This window comes from Trichechus manatus, unplaced genomic scaffold (genome assembly GCF_000243295.1).
Source record: "Trichechus manatus latirostris isolate Lorelei unplaced genomic scaffold, TriManLat1.0 scaffold00161, whole genome shotgun sequence".
In the NCBI taxonomy this organism is placed as follows: domain Eukaryota; kingdom Metazoa; phylum Chordata; class Mammalia; order Sirenia; family Trichechidae; genus Trichechus; species Trichechus manatus.
This window is the reverse complement of record NW_004444097.1, coordinates 4,813,375-4,834,662: the sequence shown is the minus strand read 5'-3', so window position 1 is coordinate 4,834,662 and position 21,288 is coordinate 4,813,375. Positions and strand designations below refer to the sequence as shown.

Here is a 21,288-nt window from a genome sequence, read left to right as displayed (position 1 = left end):
GCTCCACAGGAGAAAGATGTGACAGTCTGCTTCCATAAAGATTTACAGCCTTGGAAACCCTATGGGGCAGTTCTACTCTGTCCTATAGGATCACTGAGTTGGAATTGACTCAGACGGCATTGGGTTTGGTTTGGATGGTTAATCTTTGGTGGTACATTAAACTTTGTCATTCATTGTCCTTAATAGCTTGGCAGTAATGTAGCAATGAATCCTCTCTAATTTCAACAAGTGTCAAAACAGAAATAAAAGGCATTAACTATTTTTTTCTTGAGTAAACCAGGGAATCGATAATGAATGAACTGTCTCACACATAACTGACTTGGTTTCAAAATTGTTTTGTGTTCCTCAATAAACTCTACTTTAAAATTTAGCCATTTCTTAAAAGTTTACATTTTGTTCATTTAAAAGAGATATTTTATAATTGAGCAAGCATCATCTTTTCGTTCATTATGTTTTGTCTCATATAAGTTTTATAACATTAATTAAAAAAATAAACAGCTTAGCCATGTAAGTGTAGTTTCCTTCTCCCTCACTGATCCTTTCTCTGGGTTCTAAACTGATTTTCCCTTGCAGGGCAGTAAAAGGCTCAGCTGAAAAAATAGCAAGCATCGGCGATCTCTTCTCTTCCCTCTCCTCTCCACATGGGTCATAAAATAACTGCGTATGCTTTGTCCTTAGCCAAAACTACAGGCTAACTACCTAGAGATGCCTTTCTAAATCAGTGCACCTCAGCTCAGACTAAGATTTTAGCTGGTGCATACTGTACTTAGAATTCCAGGCATTGCAGTTTTTCATTCACACAATTAGTTGTCTTTTCACCTAAATAGTTTACAAGCAGGTCTTCAGAAAAATGAAAGGAATTTTAAAGTGCCCAAATGGACCAGGGAGGGTAATCCAAATATTGTCTCTGGTGATGCTCCTCTCTGAATCCATTTCCTCCTTCCTCTGGTCTCCCTAGGGCAACCAGCTTTCTCAGGCTGCCCAGTCTTAGTCACACCTTTCCTACCGGTGTTAACCTTCTTAAAAGGCAGAGCAGTGTGGAGATGGTGGTAGTTTTTAAACAAAATAGTACTCTATCGGAGGTGAGTTTTTGGCACAATGGCCCATACCAGGCCTTCTCTGGGTCCTTTCCAGCACACCTAACACTCTCTCTGCCTGGCCCAGAGAACTAGGACTTAAGAGTGTCTCCATCTTTTACTTGAACCTTCCTCACGTTACCACCTGCTGCTCTTCTACTGTCTGGTCTGTCTTTGTGCACTTTTTAACCCCCCTCCCCTTTTTTTCAGACTTCATTAAATTAATACTTTTTATTGCTTCATCAAGGATATTCTTAATTACAACAATTTTTGACTCTCAGTGTGTGGTGGGGAAGAATACAATAACTACTAACGCAGTTTGGTGACACTGCTTTGATTTGTGTTAAGGCACTAGAAGTTTGACCCACGATTGCTTTTGCACCATCAATGTAAACTCCAACACCATCAGTGCAAAAGGCAAATCTTAGTGTGACAAGAGTTTTGACTTTGTGGGCCTCCTGAAACGGTCTCAGGGACCCCCAGGGATCCACAGCACACACTTTGAGAACACTGTAGTAGATAAAGTAGGAAATTCATAGGTAAATAAGTCAAAGCCTTGACATCAAATTATTCACCATCTAGTCATGGAGGTCAATTCCCTGACAACTAAAATCCAAGCTGGAATGGGACAAATACTATAAGACCTTAAATTCTGATTAGCCCTCTAATCAGTTCCTGATCACCTTCTTTCCTTAGCAATAAGACAGAGTGTCCTCAAGCAGGGCCTTCTTTGCATACAGCCTGCACCTCTCTCAGCCTAAATCAAACAAGTTTCTATCGAGTTAACTCTACTTATGGTGTCCACATGTATGTCAGAGTAGAACTGTGCTCCATAGGGGTTTTTTCTTTTTTTAGCTTATTTTATTTTTTGTTATTGTTAAGAATAGACACAGCAGAACATTTACCAATTCAACAATTTCTACATGTACAATTCAGTGACATCGATTACATTCTTCAACATGTGCAACCATTCTCACCTTTTTTCCAAATTGCTGCTCCTCCATTTGCATAAATTTACTGCCCCCTAAGTTTCCTATCTAATCTTCTGAGTTGCTACTGTGAATTTGATCCCATATAGATAGATCTTGAAAGAGCACAATGCTCAAGGCAGACGTTCTTTACTAGGTAAGCTAAAATAAACTATTGTTTGGTTTAAAGACTTCAGGGGATATACCCATCCTTTTTCTTATTACCAAGGAGCCCTGGTGGCGCAGTGGTCAAAGCGTTCAACTGCTAACTGAAAGGTCAGCGGTGGTTTAGTGGCTCCGCAGGAGAAAGACGTGGCAGTCTGCTTCTGTAGAGATTTACAGTGGGTTGGTTTTGGGTTTCTTATTACCATTATCTTTTTTGCATTCTTCTGTATTCTTCTCTCTTCCCTTTTCATATATTCACACAAAAGGAAGTGCCACAGCTTTTGAAAGTGCAGGGTAGAATTCAATTTCACATGGAACACAAATATCCTATTGAAAAGTATTTGTTGACTGAAGGAAGGAATGACATCAATGACTGTACTTACTTCATTCCCCCTAAACTTGCTCTTCCACCCAGGACCTTTCACAAACTAACCACCAACTGGAATACTTGTAGAATATTATCTGTTGTTCACAGTGACAGTACAGAAAACATTAATTCTATAAGAAGCTTAAGGAGGACCAGACAACTATTCTGGCCAATATTTTCAACATGCCAAAAGATAATCTTTCAATATAGGAAACTTAGCCCCTGTATGGTTATGGACTAAGTAGAAATTAATTTTGATACTTAGCAATTGGCTTCCCAAACAAAAACAACAGTGAAAAAGGGATGGAGGCCCTTATGCTGGACACACTAAATTTTTCTAAAAACATAAACACTAAAGATGAAAATGGGCTAGACAGAAACACTTTAGCTGCCATTAAAAAAGGAGTTTTTCCAAAAACAAATAAAATGAAAAATAAATGAAAGGTGCTTTTCTAAACCCATTTAAGATATAGCCACTAAATCTTTCACTAGAATCACATTTTGAAAATGTATAGACCCATGTACTGCTAGAACAGGAGACACTGCAGATCACGGCAGCACTCCACAGCCACAGAGCTCAGAGTGAAGACCCAGAACGCAGCAGCCTTCCTAACTTCCACCTTACTCCATACACTGCCTCCCCTGCTCAGCACGGCCTTGCTCCACTGCTCAAACACTACAAACCATGACCACAAAAGCCTCCATCATTAAAGATTTAAAACTAGGAGAGGAAAATAGATAAAAATGACCCAGATTCAAATGTAATCACATCTGAGTATAACCTAACAGGGAGGGGGCAGCTGTGGCAAAACACTGGATTGTGAACCAGGCTTCCCAATGTCATTACATGAACTTGTTCAAATCATGTAACTTCTTAGCGCCTTGTCTGATCTCTAAGGCCCCTTCCTGCTCTACTACATTATGATGTTATAATTCTGAACCAGAAATGTGAGTGAAATCTGGATTCTAAAAATGTGGCTTTTAGAGAAACAAAGTTTCTCAGGCCAAAAACCCAGGAGTGATATTGATTCTGCTTTCACCCACACAGCAGTTGTCCTGACTCCTCCTCCAAGGCATAACTGGCACCAGTCTCTTCTTGGCACTTCTACTGCCTCTTTCCTCAACTCAAAGCCAGAGCCCTTACAATGGCCGACAAGGCTTATGTGGTATGGCTCCTCCTACTTCTCTAACTTCATCACCTACTACTCTCTCCTTTCACTGCCCTCTGGCCACACTGATCTTCTTAGAAGAGCAAGTATGGTCACATATCCAGCGAGAGGCAGAAGTAGAATGGATCAGGGATGTCTGACCCCAGAACCACATTCTTTCCACTGTGCCCCACCAAGGAACACAGACGGGGTACAGGAAGGCAGCTTCATGGAACTTCCAACAGGAGACAGAGCACCCAGTAACCACAGGGATACATGCTTTCCCACCCCCTACCCTTCTTCCTTGTACAAGGCTTCTGCTGCTTTCCAGCAGGACACAGTTGCTCAGCTGGAGAGATACCAGCTCACTGCCACTTAAGTCTGCCCTATCCCTACCAGCCAGGACAAAAAAATGCAATTACTAAGGATTTCTATTTCTGTCTTCATATAATTATCGTAGATTTTAAATAGGTTTCTCTTTCAATGAAAGAATTCTTTATCATCTAAAAGTATCTATTTTCAAGTCAGTTTTACTTTTGATATTGAATAAAACCTTGTAACTATAGCTTCTTAGATTCCCATCTCGAGGCCTATGCACATGCTGTTCTCTCCTCGTGGAATGCTCCTCCTCTACATGTCTACATATCTGTGTGGTTCATTTCTTCACTTCCTCAGGTCTCTGGCTCAAATATCATCTCCTCAGAGAGGCCTTCCCATCTAAAAATTACCCCTACCCAGCCCTGGCACTCTTTATCCCTTCTAATTTTTTTTTCCCATAAGACTTATCACTCTATTTGCATTATTTTTAATTGTCATTTGCCTCTTTCATCACTAGAATATAAGCTCTATAAAAGCAAGTGCTGACTGACCATCCCAGAAGAAGAAAGTTCAGTAGAGAATTCCAAGAGCCTGGCAAACACTCCTCCACTGTTTTTTAGGCAGGATTCAAACTACCCACTATCCTCCAGACAAAGACTCTTCTCTCCTGATTTCCACACACAGCATTCCACTTAAACTTATTTTCAGAACTGAACAACATTGATCTCTTCCATTTACTGGACCATTGATATTTTCAGAATACAGCACTTACAATGAAACCAGCTCTGGAAGGCTTTTTAGCATTAGTGAGCAAATACTGATGTCAGCTGAGTGATTCTCATCAAGTCTCTTGACAAGCTGGTTTACACATGCCATTTTTGATCATTTGAGCTACTTAAACTTTTCAGGCTGAGAGTGTGGCAATGGGAAAGGCAAGCCACAGGCGCCAAGTGGTTAATTATATTTTTATTACTAATTGCATGCAGTACTGTGCTATCTTCTCACAGTGGAAATAACATTTAGCCATTTGAGAGTTCTCCAAATTTCCCTTTCAGTTCTCCCAAGGTCAACGGACCTTGGAAAAGGAATCATACTGGGTAAAGAGAGCAAACTACATCTATTATCCCCATTCTCTAGCAATTACAAGGAAGTTTTCTCCAGGCTTGATGAATATTCTTCTTTGCACTTCTGTCTCAACCAGCCAGTTATAAACTGGGCTTTCTTCAGTTCTTATTTCTCCAAATTACCTAACCTAAACCTGGAAGGCAAGAAATGTGGCTGAGTAATTTCTTTAGCAATGCCCCTCCTCACGTACTTCAATCAGGCACTTCAGTCAGGTTTGAGGCCCTCTTTCGTTTTTCCCCCTTCTTTCCAATAGAACTACTAACCCTATGACACCAGAGAGGAGGTGCTGGCACAGCAACAGTCAGCGGACACCATTAACTAAAATATCATGTGAAAAGAACACCAGAGCCCGTGCCTGAAAAAAACCTACCTTCCTGAAAGGCCTGATCATGCAGAGATGGGAAATTCTTTATTATCATGTTGTAAAGAGCTGATTCCAAACCTGGAGTCCCATAAAGCCATGGAGCCAGGTGCCAAATCTTTCATCCTACAGCTATTTAGTGGGAAACAAGTTCAGCTCTATGTCATGGGAGAGCCCACACAGGCAGTAGAGAAGAACTTTCTTTCACTTAGCAGATTATGAAAATGTTGCATCACTTAAACAGTGTTCTTTGATGACACCCTTGCCCCAGCCATGCTACTCTCCCAGCCTCACCGACAGATGTCCACTAGCTGGTCCAGCTCAGGGCAGCTGCACTCGAACATGTCCCGGCAGCTCACATGGCTTTGATTCATTAACTCCCCCAGCAGCTGGACCACGTTGTCAGGTGCTTCCTCACATATCTTTTTAAACTGGAGGACTCGTGCTGCCTCGCTGTACACGTGCTTTGCGCGCTGGTAGAGTTTGAAGTGGAGCACTTAGGAAGAAAGAGCAACAAGCTTAGAAAGGGCTACTGGAAAACCCAGGACAAAAATATGCAATTATTAAGGATTTCTATTTCTGTCTTCATATAATTATTGTAGACTTTAAATAGGTTTCTCTTTCAATGAAAGAATTTGTTATCATCTAAAAGTATCTATCTTCAAGTCAGTTTTACTTTTGATATTGAATAAAACCTTGTAAGTATATCTTCTTCACTTCACATGTGCATGCATGTGCGTGCAAACTAGCACACTCCAAAGGAAGGGAGCAGGGACATTCATGGAGCTCTTCCTTCGTGGCAGACACTTTAACAGCACCACCTCATGTAGCTTCCTCACAGCACTATGGGACTGGTAGTACGACCCCTCTTAACAGATGGGGAAAGCAGCTCAGCAAAGTGAAGGAGCAACTATGGTCACATACCCAGCGAGAGGCAGAAGCAGAATGGATCAGGGATGTCTGACCCCAGAACCACGTTCTTTCCACTGTGCCCCACCAAGGAACACAGACAGGGGGTACAGGAAGGCAGCTTCATGGAACTTCCAACAGGAGACAGAGCACCCGGTAACCAGGGATACGTGCTTTCCCACCCCCTACCCTTCTTCCTTGTACAAGGCTTCTGCTGCTTTCCAACAGGACACAGTTGCTCAGCTGGAGAGATAACAGCTCACTGCCACTTAAGTCTGCCCTATCCCCACCGGCCAGCTCCTTCAGTGCCATTTTTGTTTTGTTATTGTTTTTTTGGCTTTTTTTTTCTTCTCTCTCTCCCTTCCTTTCTCTCACCCAGCTAGTCCTGTGTGCCATCCTCGCCCCTTCTTGACAGGCTGTGCTACACTGCTTGGCTAGAGAGCCACCAACACGGCCTCCCTGGTTCTGTGCCACCCCTACCAGTTGGGTCCCTCAGCAGTATTTTCTTTTTTTGATATCTTCTCTCTCCCTTCCTTCCTTTTCTTTCTCCCATCCACCTAGCCCTGCGTACTGCCCCCATCCCTTCCCGATGGGCAGTGTTGCACTGCTCAGCCAGACAGCCACTGGCACACAGCCTCCCCGGATCCACGCCACTGTCACCGACTGGCTCCTTAAGCACCATATTTTTCCTTTGTTTGTTTCTTCTCTCTCTATCCCTTTCTTCCTTGCCTTTCTCCTGTCCACCTAGCCCCCTGTGCCATGCCTGCCCCTTCTAGAAAAGCTGTGCTGTGCCGCTTAACTAGAAAGCCACCAGCACACAGCCTCTCTGGTTCTGCGCCACCCCCACTACCTGGCTCACTCAGCGCCATACTTTTTTAGTTTGTTTGCTTTGTTCTTTCTTTTTTCCCCCTATTTCTTCTCTCTCTCACTTCCTTCCTTTTCTTCTCCCACCCACTATGCCACCCTTGCCCCTTCTCAAAAGGCCATGCTGCACCACGTGGCTAGAGAGCCACTGGTAATGGCCTCCCGAGGTCTGCACTGCCATCACCGATAAGCTCCCTCAGCGCCATTTCTTTTTTTGTTGTTGTTATTTCTTCTCTCTCTCTCTCTCCCTTCCTTCCTTTCCTTTCTCCTGCCTGCCTAGCCCTGAGCACCACCCTTCCCCCTCTTCTCGATGGGCTGTGCTGTACCGCTCAGCTAGAAGAGCCTCCAGCACACAGCCTCCCCAGGTCTGTGCCACCCACAGTCTGGCTCCCTCAGCACCATGTTTTTTATTTTTCTTTATCTTTCCCCTTCTCCCATTTCCTTCTCCCTCCCACCTAGGCCCTGTGCTGCTTCCGCCCCTTCCTGATGAGCCATGCCGTGCCACCTGACGAGAGAGACATTAGCTCACCACCACGTTGATTACACCCTGCCCCCACGAGCCAGCTCCCTCAGCATCATATTTATTTATTTTTTGTTGTTGTTGTTTCTGCTGCTTCTCTCTCTTTTCTTTTTCTCCCTTCCTTTCTCCCACCCACATAGCCCCATGCACCACCCACTTCCTTTCTTAATAGGCTGAGCTGTACCACTTGGCTAGAAAGCCACTGGCACACGGCCTCCCTGGGTCTGCCCCACCCCCATCCACTGAATCCCACTGAGCAGCCATTTTACTTATTTATTTTTCTTCATTTTTTTTTGCTTTTTTTCTTCTGTTTCTCTCTTCTTTCTCTCACCCACTTAGCTCAGTACATCATGTCCTCTCCCTTCTCTCCTGCCTATCTGCACTGTGAACTGAGCACTGCACTCCTGAGCAGCACCGGCACAGACCCCCGGACCCTGATCCACACTGCCCCCTGGTCCCACCCCATCAGCCCCAGTTCATGCAGCATACGACCAAACCCTGCCCCCCCCCACTGGACCTGCCCTGCTGCACCAAGGCTGAGCGACCAGCCCAGCCCACCTGGACAAGGTGGTGAGAAATATTATGCCCACAAACAAGCAACAAAACACACCCAACCCACCTGCCCAGACATAACCAAATAAAACAAAAACATCAGACAAAACAAACATCTACAATCAATCAATGAAGAAAATAATTCCTGAATGTTCTGGAGACAGCAGACGATATCAAAACATGAAAAAACAGAGCAGAATAGCTCTAGAAAGTGACCAAAATAAAACACCAGATGACCCTCCAGCAGAAGAAAAGGCACTGGGACTACCTGATAGGGAATTCAAAATTCTAATATTCAGGGCTCTCCAAGAGATTAGGAAAGAGATGAAGGAAAACGCAGACAAAAATAAGGAAAAAATAGACAAAATCAGGGAAAACACAAAGTAATGGAAAAATTCAGGAATACAATACAAGAACAAAATGGCAAAATAAATAAACAACTAGAAATAATACAAAAACAGCAATTAGAAATCCAAAAGATAAACAAGATTTCAGAAATTGACAGCACAAGAGAAGGTTTTGGGAGCAAATTTGAAACAACAGGAGACAGGATCAGCAAAATTGAAGACAAATCCTTGATACTACTTTGTTAGAGGAAAAATCAGAGAAAAGAATGAAGAAAAATGACAAAACCTGAGAACTATGTGGGATAAAATCAAAAGCAAAAATTTGCATGTGATCAGAGTTCCAGAACGGGGAGAAAACAGAAAATGCAGAGAGATTCATTGAAGATTTGCTGACAGGAAACTTCCCTAATATCATGAAAGATGAAAAGCTGACCATCCAACAAGCTCAATCAACCCCATATAGGAGAGACCTCAGAAGAAAGTCACTAAGACATATCATAATCACACTCACCAAAACCAAAGACAAAGAAAAAATCCTGAGAGCAGCTCAAGAAAAATGAAAAGTCACATACAAAGGGAAAACAATAAGACTAAGCTCTGATTACTTAGCAGAAACCACGCAGGCAAGAAGGCAAGGAGATGACATATATAAGACCTTGAAAGAAAAAAATTGCCAACCAAGAATAATACATCCTGCAAAACTCACTCAAATATCATGGTGAAATTAGGACATTTCCAGATGAACAGAAATTAAGGAAATATGTAAAAGCCAAACCAAACTTAACAAATATTATTAAAGGGAGTCCTTCAGTTAAAGAACCAACAACACAGCAGACAACCAACCTGAATCTAGGACACAGGACAGAATCAGCCAGATATCCACCTACATAATGAACTCTCAAGGATAAAATAAAACTAAAAGATTTACAACAGAAAACCAGGAAGGTCAATCTGTAAATGACAACGTCAGAATAATAAAAGAGGGAATAAACAGTGTAGGTATAGAACTTTCAAATGGAGAGGAAGTCAAGGCATTATCAAGTAATAAAAGACTGGTTTAAACTTAGGAAGATAGGGGTAAATTTCAAGGAAACCACAGAGAAAGTTAACAAATCTACTGATCAAAATAAAGAAGAAAAACATAAACTCTCAGTAAACACAAAATTAACAAAAACAAAAGAAATGTAAAAGAAATCCACAAACAAAAGGAATTTAGCACAGGAGAGTAAGAGGAACAAAGAAAACATCAGTACCACAAAAAAAAGTACTACTAAATGACAGCAATAAACTCGCACTTGTCAATAATCACACCGAATGCAAATGGCTTAAATATACCCATAATGAGACAGAGAATGACAGAATGGATAAAAAAATAGGACTCATCAAAATGCTGTCTATGAGAGTCACACCTTAGAAACAAAGACATAAATATATTAAAACTCAAAGGACGGAAAAAATATATCAAGCAAATGGCAACCAAAAAAGAGCAGGAGTAGGAATACTAATTCTCAGATAAAATAGACTTTAAAACAAAATAAAATGAGTTTGATAATTACTTCTCGAGATTCTCCCAGCTCTAATATTTTATGATGCTATGAAGAACTTCCTTCAGCTCTCTCCCCAAAGTGTTATATTTTGTAAAGAGGATGCTAACTGTGACTGTTACCTCCTGTTTGCACCCCAGGTCTATGCTCTGCCCTTCTCCATCTGCTTTCTGCCCAGAGGCCTGACCTATGAAGACAACACCAACAGGTTCCTTTGTACCCTGGATTGATAAAAGGGAGAAGGTCTCCATGAGATGGGGGGTGGGCGGAAAATTGTGAGGGCAGAGGATCTATTCCCCAGCTCCCTTCTTGCAGAGTCCTGTGGGTTGGCTGTGTGCCTCCACTGAAGGACACTGAGCAGCTTATTAAAGTAGCTTCTCTACATGTCTCTCTCCTCCTGAGTCTGCCTTCTGGTTCCTCTCCCCTAAGACAGTGCTGCTTTTTTAGAAGTACTTTACTCCTTCACTTGTGCACCAATAAACTCTATTAAAATGTTAAGTTTTTTCTCCCCCCACATATGGTCCTTATAATTTTGGAAGATGGATTAAAAAGTCAGCCAAGGCTAGAGGAACTCAATAGCCAATCTTAAGATTTGTGTAAAAGCTTAGTAGTTATAAGGGTGAGACCAACTTTACAATAAATTAATGACAAAGAAATATTTTCTTTCAAAGGTTCTCAGTTGAGTCATGTTAGGTATATAAAATGTACAGCTAACTGACTGTATCAATGAAATGATGCAAATTCAGATAAATTTCGTAATTCTCTTTCAAAGAGGGCCTACACTGAGTCACCAAATCTAACTGGTTCTTCTTTTGAAATGTGTCTTGTAATCCTTCCTTACACTCCCACTATCATTACACTTTTATTTACACTTCTATTCTCTCTACCACCTGGATGATTTTGCAGTAATCTTCTAACTGACGCTCCCGTCTTGGTCTCTCCTACCTACAATCCACCTTGGGGTCAACAACACCTGATTGGGCAGCTAAAGTTCAGGCTTACTCATGTTACTACCCAAAACTTTTAATGTTTCTGTGGTGTTCATCAAATTCCTACCCTCACCATCCTCAGTCTCAACAGGAAGGCTTCCCTTTAGCTAAACTGGCCTATTTGTAGTTAACTAAACACTTCTTGCTTTTGGATGTACTCATAAGTCCCACATGAAAACATCCTTGCTCTCCCTATCAAAATTTTACCTTTTTCTAAAGGTTTAGTTTAAATTTTATATCCTACATGAAACCATGATGGCCCCAGCTGGAAATCATCTCTTGACTCTGAACTTTACCCACATTCACTGTCCATGGCACTCATTTAGCCATATGCTTCCTATAGTAATTGTTGCTTGTATCTTCTCAAAGAGTTTTCCAACTGCTAAAGATAGAAACTGCATTCCGTCACTCCATGATTATGGAATCTCCACGCATTCCACCACTACAGCTTCTCACCCCATAGCACCTCAAACAGTGCATTCCTGACAGAAGCTCAACAGATGTTCATTGTTGATGATGATATAATTAGGACTTATTGTTCACCCCAGTTCAAAGTCAAGATAGCTCCAAATCGGCATTGTTTTTTTTTTTTAAAATGAGGTGCCAGTACTCACAACTTGACAAGTTGTCAAGACTGAGTAAAGGGAACAGCAAGATTCCATCTGCTATTGAATTTGCAACTACTGATACCAAGTATAGATGAAAAATAAGAAAAAACGAGAATTTACAAGCTAAATGTAGGTGGGGGTGATGCAGTAACATTTTTTATTCCATGAGTAGTCAGGTCATGTGAGTCAGCCCATACTGATAGGGTAAATTTGTTATTTCCATCAATCAGTTCAATTGAAATGGGAATATGATTTATTTTAGGGTCTGGGTATCAAAGTATCCCAAGGGAAGAAAAGTCTTATGAATACCAAATACTGGCATATACCATCACCAAATATGCTCTGTCTGAAGAAATAGCACAGGTGGATGTGACAATGACAACTCCTCAAAAATCTCTGAACAGGGAAGGAAAAGTAGGGTCAATGATTGGTGTTTGTGTGCCTCAGATGGTGGCAATCATTTTATATAAATTAATATAATCCAGGTTGTAGAATATGCATTTTGAAAGGAAAGAAAATGACTTTGGTAACTGCAGCTTAAGATTGTTCTTTTTTATTGAATGGGAAACTAATTTGCTTTGTAAACCTTCACCTAAAGCTCCCCCCCTAAAAAAAAATTGTTCTTTTTTATAACTTGAGGTTTAAGCAAAATGTTTAAAATACCAGATTAAGGATTCCATATGTTTCAGTTTTACATTTGAACTACTTCACCTCCTGTAATAATAGGCTGAGTTACAAAATTGGAGTATGCTGTGGGAGGGGAGACGGAGAAAGGAGGAATATTATTTCATTTTTACCATAATGTCTCATGGATGAAGAAATCACCTAGTTTCCAGGCCCACTGCTATTTGTGGCTGCAGCACAAAAGGCACAATATTGCAACATCAACTATAGTCACAACAACTAGTTGCTGTTGAGTCAATCAATTTTGACTCATGGCAACCTCATGTGTATCAGAGTAGAAATGTGCTCCATAGGGTTTTCAGTGGCTGATGTTTTGGAAGTAGAACACTAAGCATTTCTTCCGAGGCGCCTCTGGGTAAACGCAAACCTAACCTTTTGGTTAGCAGCCAACATGTTAACATTTGCACCACCATATGCTCTCTACAATCACAAAGTGGTATTGATTAGTTGACAAATCACTACACTATGCTCTTGTGAGCAAAGATTTTTTTTTAACTTTGAATTATAAAAATTTTCAAGCATATAGGAAAGTAGAGAAAATGCTATAATAAACTCCATTATCTCATCACCTAGATTTAACAATTATTAACATTTTCCCATATTTGCTTCAACTGATATTTTGTTGAAGTATTTTAAAATAAATTATACACACATTTCCTCCCTAAATATCTGAGTATGTCACTATGCGTCAGAAATAACTCGACAGCAATGAGATCTCTATAAAATAAGGATATTTTCTTGCATAATCACCATATCATTATCACACTTAACAAAATTATCAGTGATTCCTAATATCATCTCATATCCAGTCCATATTTAAATTTCCTCAGCTGTCCACCAGTTTAAATTTCCGTTGATTTGAACCAGGGTCCAGAATCCACGCATTATGTTTAGTTGTTATGTCTACTAAGTCTCTTTTAATCAAGAATTTACAGTGATGTTGGATACTCTGGATTCTCAACATCACATACCAGCACCTTTTAGGGCCATATCCTGTAATAAAACTCAATATAGTCCACTAGGAAGAGTATGCTTTGACTTTCCTACAGGATTCCATATTACTTTAGGATTAAATATTTTCCCTAAAGATGAAGTATTCTAAAGTAGAAATTGTCTAGAGAGATGTTTAATATTCAGCCTTAGGATCAGTGTTTTGAACTGTGACAAGAAACATTCAGAACGCACTAAACAGATTACCAGAACCTCGCAAGCCTGGTCCCTCATGCATGGACTCTCTATCTGCAGGGTGTTTCACAGCAGCATTGGAAAGTGAGAATGTCTAATAAGGCCTCTTGCTAGGCATTCTGAAGGTGCATGAGAGATTGTCACAGCTCACACCCCCTAAATGGTAGTAACTAAGAAAACAAGGGAAAGGGCAGAAAGAGCATCTGTTTTCAATTGTGATATAAAAATCTTGCCAGAGGCTATAATAGATTTGGAGACCACCCTTTGGAAGGGAGAGCAGCTCTGTACTGGCTGGATATCATAGATGCTCTTGGGGACAAGCATTTTAGCTTGCTATTTACTGGCAACTCATCAGGCACTGTTGTGCAGATAACAAAAACACCAAGAAACTCTGAAACTCTGTACATATTGCTTTCTTCCCTATCCTCTTAACTTTATAATTGGATACTCCATCTGTCTATAAGCTCTTGTAATCCTTGAGAGAAATTATTATACTAAAAAAAGAAGGAAGGAGGCGTGGCCAAGATGGCAGAGTAGTCAGACACTTCCTGTGGTCTCTCTTACAACAAAGACCTGAAAAAACAAGTGAATCAATTATATACGACAATCAAGGATCCCTGAACATCAAAGACAAAGTTGAGGAATCGGACTGAGTGGCACAGGGAGGAAGAGACAGATCAGAAGCAGCAAGGAGTTGATAGACCTGACCCAGCAGGAGCCAGCACCCTTCAGACTGGATCGGCTGGTATGCACAGTGAGGCAAGCAGTGGTGCTCAGGAGGCGTTTTCCACATCAGGAGAGACCTGGTGGCAGAGAGTCTACTCACGCCTCCAGAACCAGTGAAAAGCAGCGTTCAATCGGCAAAGATAAGTACAAGTGTCTGATCTACCGCACAGATCAAAAAACAACCTCTTTGGGAAAAACCTCTCTCCCATTTACCTACCCCGTCCCTGCTCTGCACTGGGTCCCGGGCCGGCTTTAGCGATTGTCGAGTCCCCCGGGCCAGAAATAGGACCTGTCACGTGCCCTGAGCCCCTGAGCCATTCTCCTGGCCTTGGAGAAGGAATAAATTAACAAACAGGAAAAGATAATCTGCAAGCTCCCCTAAGCCGGGAACTAAGGGTAGACACAACTCCTTTGCCTAGGCACAAGCATAAGAGGTCCACGGACTTTGAATGCCTTTCACCCCTGCAGAGACCTGTGTGGGCACATTTCAACAGCATAGGCCCTCATTACCACAATGCAACAGGGTATATACCTGAAGGCTAATTTCAACTGTATCAGATATATGGTGAAGGGACAGGTTCATGACATTTGACACTGCTGTGCCCATTAAGGAGGACCCTCACCTACGCACATCAGGGGTCTGAGGACTGATGGCTCCACCCTCGCCACCTAGCGACCCACAAGAGGGGTTCAAGAATAAGTGGTGCCTCCCAGTCCTTACAACTAATAGCACTGGGTGCCCATAGTCCAGCTGCAAAACCCACCCACCTACATGCTCTAGCAAACAGAGACACACTTTCCTCCAAGACACTCAGGGGTAGCTGTAAGCCCCTTGCCTTGCTTAGCATGTGACCCCCTACTGCAGCCAGATGCCTGCGCCTACACCAATCACTCCTGCCTCTCTAGGACTGTAGGTGAGAGCCTGCACCACACACTTGATGACCAACTACCTGGACACCTGAGCTGAATCCACATAAGAAAAGTAAACATACTCCTGGGGTCACATACCTAGTAACAGATCTAACCAACTGGTGATAGAACGCTACAGCTTCAAAAGTGCCAATAATCAAACTAGCTCACATAAGCAGCCTATTTGGGCATATCAAAACAAAACAAGAACAAGAAGTTAGGACATAGTAAGCAAACATAAAATAAATATAATAACTTATTGATGGCTCGGAGACAACAGTCAATATTAAATTACAGAAAGAGGCAAACTATGATGGCTTCAGCAAGCTCCCAAAACAAAAAAATCAAGAAATTTTCTAGAGGAAGAGAACTTCTTGAAACTACCAGAAGTAGAATACAAAAGATTAATATACAGAACTCTTCAAGAGGTAATGAAGGAGATCATGTGAAACGCAGAACAATCCAAGGAACAAACAGACAAAGCAACAGAAGAACTTAAGAAGATCAGAGAAGAGTATAATGACAAATTTAACAGGCTGCAAGAATCAATAGAGAGACAGCAATCAGAAATCCAGAAGATTAACAATAAAATTTCAGGATTAGAAAACTCAATAGAAAGTCACAGGGGCAGAATTGAGGCAATGGAAGTCAGAATTAGTGAGACTAAAGATAAAGCACTTGACACCAACTTATTTGAGGAAAAACTGGATAAAAGAATTCTAAAAAATGAATAAACTCTAAGAAATATGTGGGACTCTATCAAGAGGAATAACCTACGAGTGATTGGAGTACCAGAACAGAGGGAAATACAAGAAAATACAGAGAGAATTGTTGAAGATTTGTTGGCAGAAAACTTCCCTGATATCATGAAAGATGAAAAGATATCTATCCAAGATGCTCATCGAACCCCACATAAGGTAGATTCCCCAAAGAAAGTAAGCAAAACATATTATAATCTAACTTGCCAAAACCAAAGACAAAGAGAATTTTAAGAGCAGCTAAGGATAAACGGAAAGTCATCTACAAAGGAGAGTCAATAAGAATAAGCTCAGGGTACTCAGCAGAAACTATGCAGGCAAGAAGGCAATGGGATGATGTCATGGATTGAATTGTGTTGCCCCAAAATACGTGTCAACTTTGTTAGGCCATGATTCCCAGTATTGTGTGCTTGTCCTCCATTTTGTGATTGTAATTTTATGTTAAAAAGGATTAGGGTGGGATTGTAACACCTTTAATAAGGTCACATCTCTAATTTAATGTAAAGGGAGTTCCCCTGGGGTGTGGCCTGTACCACCTTTTATGTTACAAGAGCTAAAAGGAAAAGGAAGCGAGCAGAGAGTGGGGACCTCATATTACCAAGAAAGTAGTCCCAGGAGCAGAATGTGACCTTTGGACCTGGGGTTCCTGCGCGGAGAAGCTCCTAGTCCAGGGGAAGATTGATGACAGGGGCCTTCCTCCAGAGCCAATGGAGAGAGACAGCTTTCCCCTGGAGGTGATGCCCTGAATTTGGACTTCTAGCCTACTAGGATTGTGAGAAAACAAATTTCTCTTTGTTAAAGCCAAGCACTTGTGATTTTCTGTTATAGCAGCACTAGATGACTAAAACACTGAGAGTGGGGTCCTGCTCTAACAAAAACCTAAAATGTGGGAGCGGTTTTGAAACCACGAATGGATAGAGGAGCGGCAGCGGCAGAGGACCAGCAGCAGCAGAACCAGGAGACCAGTGTGAGATGGTGCTGGAGATGACCCACAGAGCAAGAGAGCTGAGTGCCTATACGCAGGAGGCTTCCTGGCAGAGTGGGATGCCTCCGGGCACTTATCAACGGGGCTAGGCTTGCTGACCCACGGAGCAAAAGAGCTGAGTGCCTGTGCGCAGGAGGCTTCCTGGACGAATAGGATGCCTCCAGGCACTTATCGGTGGAGCTACACAGCTTTGGAACACTTGCTCCAGGAGGGCAGATGTGGGTGAGAGACCTAAAGATCTGGGGCCAAGAAACCAGGAAGCAGAAGCTGAAGAGACAAGGAACACAAGAAGCAGAGCTACCTCGCTCTCAAAAGGTATGGCCATGACCTCTGGTACGTCTAAGAGTGAAGTCGCCACTCAGATGCACTAGGAGAATGGTGCGCCTAAAGTCGAGGGAGCACAGTTGCTGTCCCAGTGGAGCTGGAAGGCAGAGCTGAAACCCAGGGCTGAGGGGCCTCCACTCAGAATCTGGAGAGTATGGTCAATACCTAGAGTCTGGAGGGCAGGGCCATTGTGTAAACTGTCTCAGAGAACAGAGGATTATTTTCAAAGCTTTGAGGGCTAATGTAATCTGTTCTGCTGACTTGCTTGGTGCCTGTTATCCCTTCTTTTCCTCCAATTTCTCCCATTTATACTGGAAATGTCTAGCTTGTACCTGTTCTGGCATTGTACTTTCGAAGCAGATAATTTGCATTCTAGATTTCACAGATGAAGAGGAATTTGGGGATTTTGGACTTGGAGTTGATTTAATACTTTTGCTATGATATGATGCAGTGAATGTGTCTTACATGTAGCAATGACATGAAATTTCAGGGGCCAAAGGGTGGAATGTCATGGATTGAATTGTGTCCCCCAAAAATATGTGTCAACTTGGTTAGGACATGATTCCCAGTATTGTGTGGTTGTCCTCCATTTTGTGATTGTAATCTTACATTAAAGAGGATTAGGGTGTGACTGTAACACCCTTACTAAGGTCACATCTCTGATCCAATGTAAAAGGAGTTTCCTTACAAGAGCTAAAAGGAAAGGAAAGCAAGCAGACAGAGTGGGGACATCATACCACCAAGAAAGCAGTGCCAGGAGGACAGCGTGACATATGGACCAAGGGTTCCTGCGCAGAGAAGCTCCTAGTCCAGGGGAAGACTTAGCCAATGGAGAGAGAAAGCCTTCCCCTGGAGGTGATGGAGGTGATACCCTGAATTTGGACTTCTAGCCTATTAGACTGTAAGAAAATACATTTCTCTTTGTTAAAGCCATGTACTTGGGGTATTTCTGTTATAGCAGCACTATATGACTAAAACAGATGACATATGTAAAGCCTTGAAGGAAAAAAATTTCCACGCAAGAATTCTATATCCAACAAAACTGTCTCTCAAATATGATGGCAAAATTAGGGCACTGCCAGAAAAACAGAAGTTTAGGGAATTTGCAAAAACAAAACAAAAATTACAAGAAATATTAAAGGGAGTCCTCTGGTTGGAAAATCAATAAGAACAGATAACAACCCAAGACTAGAACACAGGACACAGCAATCAGTAATCAACCCAGATAGGGCAGTCACAAAAATAAATCAAAGCAAAAACACTGAAAATAGGGAAACAGAGACGTCAATATGTAAAAGATCACAACATTAAAACAAAAGAGAGGGACTAAACAATGTAGTCACACATCTTTCACATGGAGAGGAAGTCAAGGCGATATAAAGAAATAAAAGACTGGTTTAAACTTAGAAAAATAGGGGTAAATATTAAGGTAATCACAAAGGAAACTAATAATCCTACACATCAAAATGAAAAACATAAAGACAAAACCAACAACAATTAAAAAGATGAAAGAAAATACATAAAGAAAAATGACTCAGCACAGAAAATCAAGTGGAACAAAGAAACTGTCAACCAACAACACACACACACACAAAAGACATCAAAATGACAGCACTAAACTCACACCTACCAATAATTACACTGAATGTAAAAGGACTAAATGCACCAATAAAGAGACAGAGAATGGCAGACTGGATAAAAAAACATGATCCATCTATATGCTGCCTACAAGAGACACAGCTTAGACTTAAAGACACAACCTAAAACTCAAAGGATGGAAAAAAAATATATCAAGCAAACAACACTCAAAAAAGAGCAGGAGTGGCAATATTAATCTCTGACAAAATAGGCTTTAAAGTAAAATCCCCCCACAAAGGATAAGGAAGGACACTGTATAATGATTAAAGGGTCAATATACCAGGAAGACATAACCATAATAAATATTTACACACCCAATGACAGGGCTCCAAAATATATAAAACAAACTCTAAAAGAATTGAAAAGAGAGATACACAGGTCCACAATAATAGTAGGAGACTTCAACACACCACTTTTGGTGAAGGACAGAACATCCAGAAATAAGCTCCATAAAGACATGAAAGACTTAAATGCCACAGTCAAAAAACTTGATCTCATACACATATACCAAACACTGTACCCTACAGAGAGGCCAAGCATACTTTCTTATCTAAGAAACATGGAACATTCTCCAGAATAGACCACATATTAAGCCATGAAACAAGCCTTAACAGAATCTAAAGCATCAAAATATTACAAAGCATCTTTTCCGACCATAAAGCCATAAAAGTAGAAATCAGTAACTGAAAAAGCAAGGAAAAAAAATTCAAACACATGGAAACTGAACAACACCTTGCTCAAAAACCAATGCATTAGAGAAGAAATTAAGAATGGAATGAAGAAATTCACAGAATCAAATGACAATGAAAACACATACAACCAGAAACTTTGGGACACAGCAAAAGCAGCGCTCAAAGGCAAGTTTATAGCAATAAATTCACAAATCCAAAAAGAAGAAAAGGCCAAAATCAAAACATTATCCCTACAACTGGAACAAGTAGAAAGAGAACACAAAAAGGAACCCTCGGGTGCCAGAAGAAAGGAAATAATAAGAATTAGAGCAGAATTAAAAGAAATAGAGAACTGAAAAACAACTGAAAGAGTTAACAAGACCAAAAGCTGGTTCTTTGAAAAGATAAACAAAAGCAATAAACATTTGCCAAACTGACTAAAGAAAAACAGGAGAGGAAGGAAATAATTCCAATAAGAAATGAGATGGGTGATATCACAACAGATCCTACTGAAATTAAAAGTATCGTAACAGAATACTATGAAAAATTGTACTCTTTAACAAATTTAAAAACCTACAGGAAATGGACAAATTTCTAGAAACTCACTACCTACCTAAACTAACACAAACATAGGTACAACAACTAAAGAAACCTATAATAAAAGAAGAGATTGAAAAGGTAATTAAAAAACTCCCAACCAAAAAAAGCCCTGACCCGGATGGTTTCACTGGAGATCTCTACCAAACTTTCAGAGAAGAGTTAACACAACTACTACTAAAGGTATTTAAGAGCATAGAAAAGGATGGAATATTCCCAAACTCATTCTATGAAGCCAGCATAACCCTGATACCAAAACCAGGTAAGACACCACAAAAAAAGAAAATTACAGACCACTATACCCTCATGAACATTGACACAAAAATCCTCAACAAAATTCTAGCCAATAGAATTCAACAACATATCAAAAAAATAATTCACCACGATCAACTGGAATTTATACGAGGTATGCCGGGATGGTTCAACATCAGAAAAACAATCAGTGTAATCCATCACATAAATAAAACAAAAGACAAGAACCACACGATCTTATCAATTAATGCAGAAAAGGCATTTGACAAAGTCCAACATCCATTCATGATAAAAACTCTCATCAAAACAAGAATACAAGGGAAATTCCTCAACATAACTAAGGGCGTTTACACAAAGCGAACATCATCCTAAATGGAGAGGCTGAAAGCATTCCCCTTGAGAACGGGAACCAGACAAGGATGCCATTTATCACCACTATCCTAGAGAAATAAGAGCCATCACACAAATAGATATATGCACACCTATGTTCATTGGAGTACTGTTCATGATAGCAAAAAGATGGAAACAGCCTAGGTGCCCATCAATGGACGAATGGATAAACAAATTATGGTATATCCACACAATGGAATACTATGCAACGATAAAGAACAACGATGAAGGTGTGAAACGTAACATGGAGGAAGCTGGAGGTCATTATGCTGAGTGAATTTAGTCACAGAAGGACAAATATTGTATAA

The 21,288-nt window shown here is 40.9% G+C and overlaps 1 protein-coding gene across 5 annotated transcripts in view; it reads right to left on the bottom strand.

The window, feature by feature from the left end:
• The window catches only part of GALK2 (galactokinase 2), a 242,603-nt gene that overhangs the window by 7,232 nt on the left and 214,083 nt on the right, over positions 1–21,288 (bottom strand). For 4 of the 5 annotated variants that reach the window (XM_023740659.1, XM_004386303.2, XM_023740660.1 and 1 more), the window contains one exon: positions 5,823–6,024. The exons of the other annotated variant lie outside the window; for it this stretch is intronic. In XM_023740659.1, coding sequence (XP_023596427.1) covers positions 5,823–6,024 — 202 coding nt within the window. The remainder of the gene's footprint in view (positions 1–5,822; positions 6,025–21,288) is intronic. 5 annotated transcript variants of the gene reach the window in all.